We start from the raw sequence: 16,640 nt of genomic DNA, 5'->3' as shown, positions 1-16,640 counted from the left end.
TACAAAACGTTTAGGGGAGGTAGGTAGCATCTAAAGGAATGCAAATTGCATTGGAACCTGTAACCGTAAATGTCACTGTAAGTCGGTACACAGCACTGTTCATCAGTTCACGAGATGGAAAATTTCTGGTTTACTTATTCAAGCAGTAGTTGCCGCTTGAAGAGCATGCATCGATATACGAACTGTGAGCTGGCAGACATGCACTTAGTGTACAGATTAGCAGAGGGCAATAGATGAGCCGCTCAAATTTATGGAGAACGCTTCCTAGACATGTACCGGGCCACCATTTGTTTGCACTTATGCATCAAAATTTGTGCGATTATGACTCATTTAGAGGTAACAGGAGTAGTGCGGGCTGACCATGTTCTACGCGAACTCCTGCCATGGAAGAAAGTGTGTTGAATGCCATCCAGAATAATCCTACTACTAGCACACGTGCAGCTGCCTCAGGAGTGTCTTGTTGCAGTGTACAAATTGTCTAGCACAACGATTCCTTACACCCCTTTCATCTCCAAAGGGCTCAGTTACTGCTCCCCCAAGATCATCCTGCATGTGTGGCTTTTGCGCAGTGGTTTCTCCAAGAAAGTGTTCAAGACTTGAATTTTCCAGCCTATGTTTTGGTCACGGACGAGGCTTATTCAATCAGCACAATGCTCATGTGTGAGCTCACGACAACCCACATGGTAGGCGCCCCCATGCAGCACAATAAATACCTGTACATTCATTAACCATAGTGGCATAGCCAGGATTTTTTGTCAGCAAGTACATTCACAAAAAAAAAAGGCACCAATTGCAATTCATAAAAAAGCCGCCATTTGCTTTCTAAAAAAGTGCCACAATACCAGATTTTAGCATCGGGGGTACAATGTACCTACTGACCCTACCCTGGCTATACCACTGATTAATCACACATCAGGCCCATTTTACAGAGAATGTATTTCATCACAGTGACACTAGGTGGAGATGGACATTTGTCTGGGAGCCACCATAGATGGGGTACACATACATGGTTCCTTTCTGTATACATTGTACTCCTCATAATTAAAATTCTGTGTCCCTTATACCTGAGTGACTGTCTCTGATATCCCTACATTTGATGACTTGACCAGCATTTCAAATTCATTTACTATGATCTTAGCATAGGAGCAGAGTAAATAATGCAAGTATACCTGAACCTGTTCTTTCTTTTATTACCCTAACACAGCCCATGTATTTTTTTGTTCCTTGATAACCCACACCAGGCCCTGAAATCCACAGTACCCTGCTTTTCTGCCTGCTGCAATAGAAGTAGTGCTAGAATCACTTTCATTTCTGCTTGCAGCTATTTTTAATCCATTAGCCTATTCCCCCCCCCCACCTAGCAGTTTTCCAACCCACCTTACACTGCTTCAACAGCATCAGCAAATATTCTTGCACTCTTTCTATTAAAAGGAAGCTATTAATCATGATTTTGTAATTACTTGATCTGAAAGGTAAATGTTTATTGCATGTGTGTATTTTTTTATTTTTTATTTTGAAGGCTTGCAGCTCTCAAGCCTTCAAAGCTATGAAATTATCAGTGCACTAAGCTTGGCCACTATCTGAGCCATATACATGTGATATCTAATGTTTCAGTTAATAATATATTAAACAATTCTGCAAACAATAAAGACTGACAGTTTTACCTTTCTAGGACAGAATTCTAGTATAATGTACACATTATCTTCATTTTCAAAGAAATGGTGAAACCTGACAACATGCTTGTGCTGAAGAGGGTTATGAAGATCAATCTCTCGAAGAATCTAGAATATTAAAAAACCATAATGAGAAAATGCTTAAGTAAAAATAAGTAAAATAAATATAAAATTAAAATTGTAAATAAGAACCAAAGGACCTGTTGTCACTATTAATCAATAGTATTGACTAAGTTTAGTATAAAAGAAAGGGGCATTTTGTATTTAGATAAAACCACTTATTTAATCAAAATCATTGATTTAAAACAATCATGTTTTATAACTGAGAGAGAGAGAGAGAGAGAGAGAGAGAGAGAGAGAGAGAGAGAGAGAGAGAGAGAGAGAGACTGAAAAGAATAGAAGCAGGTCTTTTCACATCAGGGTTCACAGGCCCAGGCAGTAATCACCACTGGAGCTGGCAGCATTTATAGCATGTTTCTACTAAATTTTGGGGGTAGGGTTAAAATTGTTGGGAGCCACAGGGGTCAGCAGCAGTCAGTTCTCCCTAATTTCACATGATATTAGTGCTGCCATACTGGTGAGCTGACTCATTTAACAAGTTGCCTCAGCACTGCATTACTTTCATATAAAAATTTCCTAAAAAATATTTTTTAATATTTATTTAAATAAAAAAAAAAAAGTGTTGTTACTTCTCTTATGATAATGCAGATTTTTTTTTTTTCAGAGGATAGACAGACAATCAGTATAAAATTGGCAAAACAGTACAGAGTTAAAAAAAAAAAAAAGGAGGGATTTGCTGTATTAAAGTTGCAAAGTGATGCATAAAAATTATGGTTCAATGGCTGCTCAGGTAAAAGACTATTTGCTTAACACGTCAGGCCAGGAATATTTAAAAAATATCTATCCTGATATTTCTTAAATCAGTCTTTCATTCTGCCTCCATCTACATTTTAAATATCTAAAAATAGCTGACAATAGATCAGTCAGATGCCTAAAATCAGTAATAGATGGAAAGGATTTATCAATAAGAGGGCATTCACACAGAATGTGATGGATTGTTAAAATATCACAGATCTGACACTGAGGGTTTATCATCCCCCAACAGAAATGAATGTATAAGATGACAGTGTCCTATGCAAAGATGAGGAAGAACAACTTCCCTTTATGATTCCTGCATGAACCAGTCTGCAAGAGTTTTTATTACATGTTTAATCAGATATTAGCATTAGGATTAGTAAAGGCACATGATGCAAGAAAGCAAGCTTATATACAGCATCAACCAAAAAAAAAACCCTTCTCATTTCACCCATCCACTTGCTGCAAATGTTTATCTAGTTCTGCCTTAAATCTATTTAAGCTATCAACTTCTGCAACAGATGGAAGTTTATTCCAGCAATCAACCACCCACTGGCTAAAGGAAAACTTCCACACATCTATCTTACAACTATTCCTCAATTTGAATTTAGGCCCTCTCAGGTGATTATTCTGAACAAGAGGAAGAATCCCATCAGCATTCAACATGCTGAAACCATTCAAGGCTTTATACACCTCAATCAGATCACCTCACAGGTGCCTAGTCTCCAGACACTAATTTGCAAAACTTAAGCCTTTCTTCATAAGAGCAACCCTATATTCCATTCACTAATCTTGTTGCCCTTCTCTGTACTCATTCCAGCAGCTCTACATTCTTCTTAAAATGAGGCCAAGGTGAGGCCTGACCATTGCCTTATACAAGGGAATAATCACCTTATCCCTGCATTGACAAGACACCATGAGCTACTCTTGCAGACAGTCTGCACCGCAAAACTTTATATCTGCCTGCACAATTACCCCCCCCCAGGTCCTTTTCATTCTCTACCACTGTCAGTGTAGTACCACACAGTTGATACATTACTCTGGGGTTACTGCTTCCCATATGCAGTACTTTACATTTGTCAATGTAAAAGTTCAGTTGCCACCTCTCAGCCCATCTGCTCAACTTTTCCAGATCCTGTTGTAGCAGCATACTGCCACTAGTGTTATTAACAACCCTGCCAACCTTTGTAGTGTCTGCAAACTTGGATATGTTCTTTAGACTGAACCCTAATACAAAAATGCAAACTCCCTACCAGAAAAGAGAAACTCCTTGACCTAGTATTTACAAACTTTGACATAAATATTAATTATATTAACAGTTATTGCTACTCTGATCATCTGGCATTACTGCTCGACTTTGATTTCAAAACCAAACATATCAAAATGAAGTCGGGCGATGTGCCTATAACTTTAGGAGAGCTCCCTGGGACAAAATCAGAAAAGAAATTTCAAACAACTGGCAAACCTTATTTAGTAGTTAAGATCCTAACTCAATTCTGGATGTGCTATATGACAACCTAGACCCAATTATCAAAAGTAATACACCCATGAGCCTTACCAAGTCAAACACCAAAAAAAAACATTTCCTTTGTGGTTCACAAAAGAAATAATTCAATTACTTAAGAAAAAAAAAAAAAAAATTCATCAAATACAAAAACACAGAGACATGACAATTATATCTAGTTCTCCAACCTAAGAAGCCAGATAAAAAATATCACTCTGGCCTACGAAAATTACCTATCCAATTTACAAAATTGCAATGCTAAACAGGTATGATATGGGACCATTCTGGAAGCATTGGAAAATGGGTTATAAAAACCATAACCATGTGAACAAAGTTGAGACCATTAAATTAGAAGATTTTGCAAAATATTATAGTGACCTATATACTGAAAAATCTGATATCAATAGTAAGCTGGATAACACTTCCTCCCTCTCATATTACAGTGATATTCTGATGCAATTTGAAGTCAATCCTGATATTCTTTTGAATACCTTAAACAAATTCAGTTTAAACTATGATACAAACAGTCTTCCCATGGCCCTCTGGAACCACTGTTTTGTTGTCCTGCAACAAAAACTTTAACATCTGATAAATGCCATCTTCAAAATGGGATCACTCCGTGCAAGATTAAAGGAAACTACCATTACCCCACTACAGTCGATTCCGGTTATTTGGGACACATTGGGACTAGTGCATTTTGGCCCAATTAAGCGGTTGCCCCAATTATCCACATCATCATCATCAGCCATTTTCAATCCACTGCAGGATGAAGGCCTCTCCAGCAACTTTCCAGTTGCTTCTGTTTTGAGCACTGGACATCCATTTACTACCCACAAACTCATGAATTTCATCTATCCATCTCCGCCTTTGTCTTCCAGGTTTTCTTCTAGCTCCTCTTGGATACCATTCTGTTATTTTCTTAGTCCATCTGTCATCATGTCTTCGAGCTATGTGTCCTGCCCAAGACCATTTTAGTTCTTTAGTTTTGATAAGAATGTCCTTTACTTGAGTTTGTTGCCTAATCCATGTGTTTCTCTTCTTATCTAACAGTCTTATTCCCAATATGATTCGTTCCATTCTTCGCTGTGTGGTTCTCAGCTTCTCTTCCATTCTTTTGGTGAGTGCCCAAGTTTCACTTCCATAAGTCATGGTGGGGAGTATACATTGGTCCATTATTTTACGTTTCAGACAAACTGGGATATTGCTCTTCAGTATGTGACTATATTTCCTGAATGCTATCCATCCAAAATTTATTCTTCTCTTGACTTCCAGCCATTTATCATTATTACAGCTAATAACTTGTCCCAGATAAGTATATGACTCCACCTTTTCAATTACTGCTCCTTCAATCATTATTTCCCTTTCTGTGGCATACTTGTTCATCATTACTTTTGTTTTAGCCATATTCATCTTTAGTCCAAAATCCTTACTAGCTGTGCATAACTGATTAAGATTTTCCTCTAATTCTTTGGGATCATGGCTTATGACCACAATGTCATCTGCAAATCGTTTAGGTACTCTCCGTTCACATTGACTCCTTTCTGCGACCAGTCTAATCTTCTGAAAGCTTCCCCAAGGGCAGCAGTAAACAGCTTCGGAGATATTGTGTCTCCTTGTCGAACTCCTTTCTCAATTTTAAATTTCCTACTGTCTTTGTCTAGTCTAATAAAGGAGGTAGCACACTCGTATATTTTCTTCAAAATCATAATATATGGGGTATCAATGCCTTGTCTTTCCAGTGCCCGAAACATTGCCTTATGCTGTATGGAGTCAAATGCCTTTTCATAATCCACAAATGCCAGGCATAATGGTGTTTTATATTCATTTGCTTTCTCCATTAGCTGTGATATTACATGAAGGTGATCCATAGTTGAGAATCCTGTCCTAAAGCCAGCTTGCTCTTTCGGTTGATTCTCATCCAGTATTCTTTCTAATCTGTTAGTAATGACCCTTGTGAACAACTTGTAGATGTGGGATAACAAGCTAATTGGTCTATAATTTCCAATTTCTGATTTATCTCCTTTCTTATGCAGCAAAACTATGATTGCATTATTCCACTGCTTAGGCGTCACACCTTTTCTAATGCACTTTGTGAAGAGCCTTGCCAGTTTTTGTGTTATGGCTCTTCCTCCCAATTTTAACAACTCTACAGTAACTTCATCTTCCCCCGGGGCTTTCTGATTCTTCATTTTCTTCAATGCATGTTCTACCTCATCAGGAAGAATATTGGGTATGTCGTATGTGTTGCTACTTTGCAATCCATCTTCCCCACTGCTGGCATCATTCCCCTGCTCCTTGTATAATTCTCTATAGTAGTCTTCTGCTATTTGAATTATGCCTTCTCTGCTGTTTATAAGTACACCATCGCTATTCTTCAGTTTCAGTATCATTTGTCTTTCTGTATTACTGCTCATGGCTGCTGATTTAAATCCTTTGTTTTCCCTTAATGCTTGTTCTACTTTTCTTGTGTTAAATCTTCTTATGTCCTCTCTGAGTCTCTTTCTAATGGCTTTGCATAACTCGGTATACTCAATTTTCTCCCTGTCAGTGTTTTTCTTGCTTTTCATTTGTCGTCTTCGGTTCATCATGACAAGTGTTTCTTGACTAATTTTTTCTTCTTTGGATTTCTTTTTCCCTATAGGTTTCTTGGGCTTTATCACTTTCAAAAAGTTGTAATATTCCTCGTCGATATCTTGGTCCTCAGCAGTCTGCAGAAGCTCAAACTTGTTCTTAAGTTCCAGTACATACTGCTTTTTCTCCTCTTCTGTTATCTCAAAGACCTTTGTATTATTTACTCTAGTCAGTTTTTTCCTTTCCTACATCTATATCAAGTGTACATCTTACCATTCTGTGATCACTTCCAATTATCCACAGTTTCACATAAATAGTTAAAAATACAATGGAACTCTGCTTTACAATTGGTTCACTGTACAATAAAATCACATTATGATGGACTCGCCATAGTAAAGTACTGTTCACTATACGATGTGTAGTAAGCGGTGGTCATTGTGATCACGTTTGTGAATTGAATTTTAATTCTATTAAACAGTGATTCTAATTAGTGAAAATAGGAGGATATTATTTACAGGCTATAAAAGTAAAGATATATTTACCCTTTATTACCTTAGCACAAATTTACCCTTTATTACCTTATCAATTGAAAAATTAAATGATGCATGAAAATCGGAAGAATATACGTGATAATCGGAATAATTAATATGTACTGTAATATACACTGACATTTGTGGGTGGGGGTTAAAATTTAAAACAGTAAGAAGATAAGCAATCAATAACAAAGAACATGGTAGACAAATTAGAACATGGTAGACAAGATAAGTAACATGATATGGGCAAGTGAAAATAGAGTAACAAGTTACGAAGCTTTAAAAATAGGAATGAAGAGAAGGTTCTGAAAATTGATTTTTTTTTTTTACATGATTGAAGATTTCATGGAAGTGTAAACACGTTTCACCATAATAATCCACAGAATTCCAGCTGTTGGTATTAATGCAAATTTAATAAGATAGAGTTTACTATCCGTTTATGATAGATTGCACTAAGAAAAGCCCAATAAACAGGTGACTGCTAATTGTTTTTATTATTTTATGGTCGTGACCTCCAGAAACCCGACTGAACCACGTGGTATGGTTACAGACAATCTTAGGGTAATCTCCAGTGTTGCGGTCTCTTGCCCCAATTAAGAGAAATAACCACTGGCTATTTTCTTGATTGGGTTCTGTTTTTTTTTTTTAAGATTTGCTCCAAATAAGCGGCTGCCCCAATTAACCGGTGGCCCAAATAACTGGAAGCCACTGTATTTAAAAAGACAGCCCTGTCTCCTTTAGACCCATACACAAAGCTAACCCACTGAGTAAGATCATTGAGAATATATTATATTCTCAGCTATGTTGCTTTGTGAAGAATAAATTCAGCCACATTCACCATGGCTTCATTATGTGCAGGTCAACTGTGACCAACCTACTTTCCTTAAAACATGATATCAAACATGGCCTTGATAATAACAACCAAATAGACATGACATATACGGACCTACAAAAAGCCTTTAATTAGTACCACACAATTTGCTTTGCTTCAAATTAAACCAAATGGGGATATTAAATAATGCCTTAACACTAATGTTAAACTTCTTTTACAACAGGAAAAGCAGGGCCTTTTTGATGGGAGTTACTTCCCCACTTTTCCTATCCAAAGCGGAGTGCCACAGGGTTCTCCACTTGATCCTCTATGTGCAATATACATTAATGACATACAAGATTCTATACAACCTGTAGACATCAAAATGCTCTCATATGCAGTTGACCTCAAAATATACAAAACCATAAAATCAATACAAGACTATGAAATACTGGAAAAAGATTAGCCACTATCACCCTATAGATTAGAAATAATGGCCTAACACTGAACTTAGACAAATGCTGCACCATCTCTATTGCAGACTATCATAAAAAAACAAAATAATTATCCCTATAAATCCAATAACCATGAGATAAAGAAAGTACAAGAGGCTTCAGATTTGGGAGTATGATTTTCTGCCAAGGAAACTTCAACACACATATTAATATGACTACAGCAAAGGCTTCTAAATCCCTTGGACTACTTAAAACAATGTTTTGACTTCAACATACAACTCATAAAAACAGCATGTATAATGAACATCAACCCAATACTTGAATATGCCTCACAGATCTGGAATCCTCACACGAAAATACTCATAAAACAGATGGAACATATTCAGAAATCCATATTCAGATTTTTAATGCAAGAGTTTAGGTTGGAAATAGACAATCTTATTATGAATGGTGCACTCACTTTGGGATGGTACCACTCTCCTAAAGAAGGGATGTGGTGGACTGCAAATTCCTGATGCATCTCATGGCTGAAAAGCTGGATGCCCCTAAGCTGCTCTACTTAATCAATTTTAGCTGCCCTCCAAGAGCCTTGAGAAGACAATCTGCTGGCACTAGAGCCATTCAGAACTGATAACCTTAAATTCAACTATTTCAATAGAACTGCAAGGTTGCTAAATGAATCCAACACTGATATTCTAGCTGAAGATACCAATATCAAAAAAGAATTACAAAAAGTTCTATAATCAAGTAACTATAAAATGAAAATAGATGCCCTAATAAAATATTAAAGAAATAAAAAATGAATATTTTAACTATAAATATTTCAATAAATAAAAAAAAAAAAAAAATATATATATATATATATATATATATATATATATACAGGGTGTCTCAAAAATATTGATACAAACGTTTAGGGGAGGTAGGTAACATCTAAAGGAATGCGAATCGCATAGGAACCCATAACCGGAAATGTCACGAGAAAGTAGTAGCAGAGGCATAAAAAGCAGAAATGACGCAAGACAGTAATTAGTGGCAACCATTTATTTGACATAATATTAACAATAGAGTATGAGATGGATGCATTTCATGATGTTACAACAGATGCTCAAAGGTTCCACCATGAGACGCAATGCATGCATGACACCGACGCAGCATGGATTAGTGGACACAGTCGAACACACCTGGAGTTTCTTTGACAGTAGCAGCAGCACAGATGAGTCTCGCCATGAGATCCATTTGTCTCCATAGGCAATTCATACACGGTAGATTTGAGGGTCACCCCCACAGAAAGAAATCAAGGCTCGATAAATCAGGTGAATGTGGGGGGGCCAGGCAACGGGTCCACCACGGCCAATCCATCGACACCCAAAACACCTGTTCAAATGGTCACGAACACACCTTCCATAATGGGCAGGCGCCCAGTCATGTTGAAACAAAATGTTGCATCTCATATTTGCTGGAACATTGTCAAGTAACCCTGGTAGAGCTTGTTCAAGAAAGATCAAATATTTAGCAGAGTTCGTGCGGGATAGTAACAGGTATGGGCCAACTAAGCAGTCACCAACCATACCTGCCCACACATTTACTGCGAAGCAATGTTGTGCCACATGGGAGTGCACACCGTGTGGGTTGTCGTGAGCCCACATATCAGCATTGTGCTGATTGAATAAGCCTTCCTGAGTGAAATAAGCCTCATCTGTGACCAAAACATAGGCTGGAAAATTCAAGTCTTGAACTTTCTTGGAGAAGCCACTGTGCAAAAGTCACACGTGCAGGATGATCTTGGGGAAGGAGTAACTGAACCCTTTGGAGATAAAAAGGGTGTATGGAAAAGTCGTGCTAGACATGCTGTACACTGCAATGAGACACTCCTAAGGCAGAGGCAATGGCACGTGTGCTGGTAGTAGGATTATTCTGGACAGCATTCAACACACTTTCTTCCGTGGCGGGAGTTCGCATTGAACGTGATCTGCCTGCACTAATCCTGTTACCTCTAAATGACCCATAATCGCACAAATTTTGATGCACACGCGCAAACAAACAGTGGTCTGGTACATGTCTGTCTGGGAAGTGTTCTCCATAAATTCATTGAGCAGCTCTGCTAATCCATACACTAGGTGCATGTCTGAGAGCTCACAGTTCGTATATCAATGGATGCTCTTCATGCGGAGACTACTGCTTGAATGAGTAAACCATAAATTTTCCCTCTAGCGAACAGATGAACAGCGCCGTGTACCGACATACGATGAGGTTTCTGGTTATGGGTTCCTATGTGATTCACATTCCTTTAGATGTTACCTACCTCCCCTAAACATTTGTACCAGTATTTTTGAGACACCGGGTGTGTATGTGTATTAAAAATATAATAAATTTTCAAAAAAAAAATGGATAATTATCATAATAATATAATTCACTCAGAGTAAACTAAAAATTATGATCAAACATGAAAATGTAATAACAAAGGTGTTAGAAATAAACAAATCTGTCATCCCAGCATTGCCTAAAGGCAAATTGGCTGTAATATATGATATTCCATTATATATGTTGTATTACATCCCATTTATTTATTCACTAGATAAATCTGTATTTTATGGTTATATTCCTCCTCTGCAAGGGCTTCAGCTGTTCTGGAGTAATATATATATATATATATATATATATATATATATATACACACACACACACAAAACAAAAAAAAAAAAAAACATTCAGCCTGATAACACCATCACTAATATCATTAATAAATACAGAAAACAACATGAACCGAACATTGAACCCTGGAGGACTCCACTAATAACATTAATCCACAAAGAGCAGTGTCCATTGATTACCACTCTGTCTTCTCCCACTCAACCATCCCTTTTATCCATAGCAGCAATTTGCTCCAATGCAACACTGCTCCAATTTGAGCAGCAGTCTTCCATGTCCAAGAGTATCAAAAGCCCTTCTAAAATCCAAATATATGATATCAAAAATATTCTTTGCATCCTGTTCCTTTGTGACTACATAATAGTATCCAATCAAATTAGTCAGACTAGACATCACCTTAACAAACCCATGCTATGTCCAAGCTATAACTGAAGTCTTGTCCCCAGACACTAATTTGCAAAATTGCAGCCTTTCTTCGTAAGATCAACCCTTTGTTCCATTCACTAATCTTGTTGCCCTTCTCTGTACTTGTTCCAACATCTCTATATCTTTCTAAAAATGAAACCTCCAGACCTGTATACAGTACTCAAGGTGTGGCCTGACCATTGCCTTATACAAGGGGATAATCACCTCCTTATACCTGCTAGAAAAATTCCTGTATATCATTGACAAGACACCATAAGCTAATCTTGCAGACCATCTGCACTGCTAAGAAAACTTCATATCTGCCTGCACAATTATCCCCAGGACCTTTTCATTCTCTACCACTGTCAGTGTGGTACCACAGATTTGGTACATTACTCTGGGGTTACTGCTTCCCATATGCAGTACTTTACATTTGTCAATGTTAAACTTCATTTTCCCCTCTCAGCCCATCTGCTTAACTCATCTAGATCCTGTTGCAGCAGCATACTATCAATAGTGTCATTAATAACCCTGCCAACCTTCATATCATCGGCAAACTTGGACATTATGCCTGATATACCATCATCAATATCATTTATAAATACCGAAAACAATGCACCCAACACTGAACCCCGAGAGGCTCCACTAATAATATTAGTCCACGAAGAGCAGTGTCCATTGATTACCACTCACTGTCTTCTCCCACTCAACAATCCCTTTATCCATATCAGCAATATGCCTCCAATGCCACACTGCTCCAATTTGCCTAGCAGTCTTCCATGTGCAATAGTATCAAAAACCTGTCTAAGATCCAAAAATATGATAAAGTTATTCCCTGCATCCAGTTGCTTTGTGACCACATCATAGTATCCAATCAAATTGGTCAGACAAGACTTCCCTTTAACAAACCCACACTGTGTCCAAACTATAACTGAAGCCTTGTCTAGATGATCCTTCAGTGCTTCTTTAACCAGTGCCTCCATTAATTTCACTGGAACAGAAGTTAAACTAACATGTCTATAATTACTTGTGTCACCTTTTGATCCTCCTTTGGGAATTGGGGTCAGATTTGCACATCTCCAGTCCATGGGTACTTCCCCTGAGTCCAAGCTCTCATTATCATGGCTAAGGGTTTGCTTACTTCCTTTGCTGACTCTTTTAATATAACTGGATAGATCCCATCTACCCCAGGTGCTTTTCTTATGTTTATCTTGAACAGTTTCTCCTCCACTTTCCTCTCAGTTATTATAAAATCATCTAGCTCACTACCAGAGCTTAGTTCACCTCTGGCATTCCTCTCCCTGAATAACTCCTCATGTGTGAATGTAGCAAAATACTCAGTTTGTTAGCCACCTGAGCAGATCATCAACAGTTGAACACTGGATATCAACATCGATATCCAGTGGATCAATCTGATTCATCACCTTCCTTCCTTCTAGAGTTAATTTCTTAGTTGGTATGTAAAGCCTAGTAGCTTCCAAATTAATTCTTTGAATGCTTCCCATTTTGAATTTGCTGGTGGCAACATCAGTTGGTCGCACCACATAGAATTTAAATATGGTCTCAGACCTCCATAGTCCCCTTTACGAAAGAAAAAACCCTTCCCTTTACCCTTGATGGTAGTTACCTCTTTGAGTAAATTCCACTTGAGCACACTGCTCACTGCGACCTAGTGGTTCCTTTATCTGCAGATTCTTAATGCATGAAGAATCACTACTGATAATCAGATCAAGTGTATTACTCCCTCTAGTTGCCTCCTGACCATGCTGATGTAGAAAACAATCATCCAATAAATCCACAAAAGCCTTGTGGATTTATTGGTGCAAGTTGACTAACCTATAAATTCTAGTCGATATCTGGGAAATTAAAATACCCCATTATAAGACTCAGGTTTACTGGCCCACTATTTCCCTGTACAGTTTTTTTATTATACTCATCTGAGTCATTAGGCCTATAACACACTTCTACTCTCAATTTTGATTTCCCAGTGCTTATGCCATACCAAAATGACTCTACGTTGCACTGTCCAGCAGTGTCGATTGGCTGCACTTCCTTGGATTTTGTGTTTCTTAACTAATAGCATAACCCCCTCCTCCCTTCCTATCCTGTCTGTACACATTGTACTCCCAAAATTCCAGTTTGGCATTCCTTATATCTGTGTGACACCACATCTGATATCCCAACAATATCTGGTCAAAATATCTGCCTTTGATATTTTGACCAGCACCTCAAATTCATTTACCAAACTTCTAACATTGGTGTACCTATTCTTAGGAACAGGTGTTCCTAAGAATAGGAAACACCTGTTCCTATTCTTAGCTACCCTAAACAAGCCATGTGTTTACTTTTACTGCAATGACTCCCAGCAGTCTCTGAAATCCCCTGCTTCTTGTTTTCCAGGCTGCTGTTTATTCCAATAGAAGCAGTACAAGAATCACTTTCACCTCTGCCAGTGGCTACTGTTAATCTATTAGTCCATATATCCCCCAAGCTAGCAGTTTTCCGACCCACCTAACACTGCCTCAATAGCATCAGGGAATATTCTTGCACCCTTTCTATTTAAGGGTATTCCATCCCTGTAGAAGCAGTTTCTCCTGTTAAGCACAGACCAGGCTGAGAAAAATTCTACCCCTCGAGTCTTGCACAATCTCTCCATGGCCGAATTGATTGACAAGGCTCTCATCATATACTCTGTCCTATCATGTCTGGGCAGAGTTGCAGACACTCAAATTCAACCCTAATTCACGCTTTTTTTTTCAACAGTGACCTGTACTTGTTAAGTAATTCTGCCGGGCTCCTACTCTTAATGTTTGAGATGTTTAGACTGGATTGCAGGAAGTTTTATTTTAGCCAGAAAGTTATAAATTACCTACATGGGTGGTAGAGGCTGACAATTTGGGGAAATTCAAAGGTCAGCTGGATTTATGCCTTTCCCTCCTCACCTACGGGATGAGGGAAAGGCATAGGTGGTTGTTGTTGTTGGGTTTAACGACACAGGCTACTTGGGCCATATTGTGTCTTTTTAATGGTGAATATGAAATAACTATATTTTATGATATATTCCTATCCAGTTTAGGAAAGTAAATAGTTCTTTTTTATTAGGATCATCTCCCAGAATCTGCATTAAATTTATTGATTTGGCTGCATATTAGTAATTGATTTAAAAGTGTCTAAGCGGATGTTTTGGAAAGGCTCAAGCTAATGGGAGTGCTGTGGTTCAGGGGAGAACTGAGGGGGCCAGTTGCCCTCTGAATCACAGTCTATTAAAATGCACTGTTTGCTTGATGTTTGCGGAGCAGTTGGGTACGGGACATGATACTGCCAAGGGGGATGTCTTTGTGTGTGCACGATGTAAGGAGTGCAAGGAAATCAGGCGACAACTCAGCGTTGTTATGGGCCTTTATGAGAGCTTGAAGGACAGGGTGGATGCCCTCGAAGGAAATAAATTGAGGGGCCCATCAAGCTCTCAGCTGCCCACATCAACGCCAGAGCTTGCACTTGGTCATCAGGCAACACAGAAGCAGCCCCCTAGGCAGAATGCGCTGGTCCCACAGGAACTAGTAGTTGTTGGTGACTCTATTGTCAGGGAAACGGGGAACATGCTTTGTAAAAAGGATAGGTGGAATAGGACCAGGGTATGTCTGCCAGGGGCAAAGGTTGATGACATTGTAGAGCGGATATCATCTTTTAAGGGCACAAAAGGTGATATAGTTGTACACGTTGGCACGAATGATTTTAAGAGTAGGAGACCGGCGGAATTACTTAGCAAGTACAGGTCACTGCTGAAAAAAAGCCATGAATTAGGGTTGAACTTGAAAGTGTCTGCAATTCTGCCCAGACACGATAGGAGGGAGTATATGATGAGAGCCTTGTCGATCAATTCGGCCCTGGAGGGATTGTGCAAGGCTCAAGGGGTAGAATTTTTTCAGCCTGGACTGTACTTGTTAACAGGAGAGATTGCTTCTACAGGGATGGATACACTTAAATAGAAAGGGTGCAAGAATTTTTGCTGATGCTGTCGAGGCAGTGTTAGGTGGGTCGGAAACTGCTAGTTGGGGGGGATACAAGGACTAATAGATTAACAGTAGCCACTGGCAGAGGTGGAAGTGATTCTTGCACTGCTTCTATTGAAATGAGCAGAAGTCTGAAAAACAAGATGCAGGATAATTCAGAGACTGCTGGTAATCATTGCGTTACAAGTAAACACATGGGTTGTGTTAGGGTAGCTAAGAATAGAAACAGGTGCATGTATACCTGCGTGTACACCAATGCTAGGAGTTTGGTAAATAAATTTGATGAATTTGAGGTATTGCTCAAAACATCAAAGGCAGATATTGTTGGGATATCAGAGACGTGGTGTCACACAGATATAAGTAATGCGGAACTGGAATTTGGGGAATACAATGTGTATAGAAAGGATAGACAGGACAGGAGGGGAGGAGGGGTTATGCTATTAATTAAGAAACACATAAAGTCCAAGGAAGTGAAGCCAGTCGACATCGATGGACAGGGCAGTGCCGAATCAGTTTGGTGTGACATAAGCATAGGGAAATCAAAATTGAGAGTAGGAGTGTGCTATAGGCCTAATGACTCTGATGAGTATAATAAGATATTGTACAGGGAAATAGAGTGGGCCAGTAAATCAGAGAGTCTTATAATGGGGGATTTTAATTTCCCAGATATTGACTGGAATTTGTGGGTTGGTCACTCGCACACTAGCAAGGCTTTTGTGGATTTATTGGATGATTGTTTTCTACACCAGCATGTTCGTGAGGCAACAAGAGGGAGCAATACTCTTGATCTGATTATCAGTAGTGACTCTTCATGCATTAAGAACCTGCAGATAAATGAACCACTAGGTGGCAGTGATCACAGTGTGTTGAAGTGGGATTTACTCAAGGAGGTAACTACCATCAGAGGTAAAGGGAAGGGTTTTTTGTTTTCGTAAAGGCGACTATGATGGTCTGAGACAGTATTTAAATTCTATACAGTGGGACCAACTGATGATGTTACCAACAGCAAACTCAAAATGGGAAGCATTCAAGGAACTAATCTTGGAGGCTACCAGGCTTTACATACCAACTAAGAAATATTGTTCAAGGTTTAGGCCTAAATGGTTGTCAGATGAACTAATGAGACATGTGGCAGAGAAGAAAAATGCATGGGATACATATAAATTAA

General features: G+C 38.7%; 1 protein-coding gene across 1 annotated transcript in view; it reads right to left on the bottom strand.

Annotated features, from left to right (window-relative positions):
* Positions 1 to 16,640, bottom strand: part of LOC150081166 (serine/threonine-protein kinase PLK2-like) — a 316,839-nt gene that overhangs the window by 146,142 nt on the left and 154,057 nt on the right. Inside the window, exon 3 of the mRNA XM_090380951.1 lies at positions 1,665 to 1,781. Coding sequence (XP_090237077.1) covers positions 1,665 to 1,781 — 117 coding nt within the window. The remainder of the gene's footprint in view (positions 1 to 1,664; positions 1,782 to 16,640) is intronic.

The sequence above is a fragment of the Mastigoproctus giganteus genome, chromosome 9 (genome assembly GCF_048544385.1).
Source record: "Mastigoproctus giganteus isolate SK-2022 chromosome 9, ASM4854438v1, whole genome shotgun sequence".
In the NCBI taxonomy this organism is placed as follows: Eukaryota; Metazoa; Arthropoda; class Arachnida; order Uropygi; family Thelyphonidae; genus Mastigoproctus; species Mastigoproctus giganteus.
The sequence above is the reverse complement of the archived record's forward strand: the minus strand, read 5'-3'. Positions and strand labels throughout refer to the sequence as shown.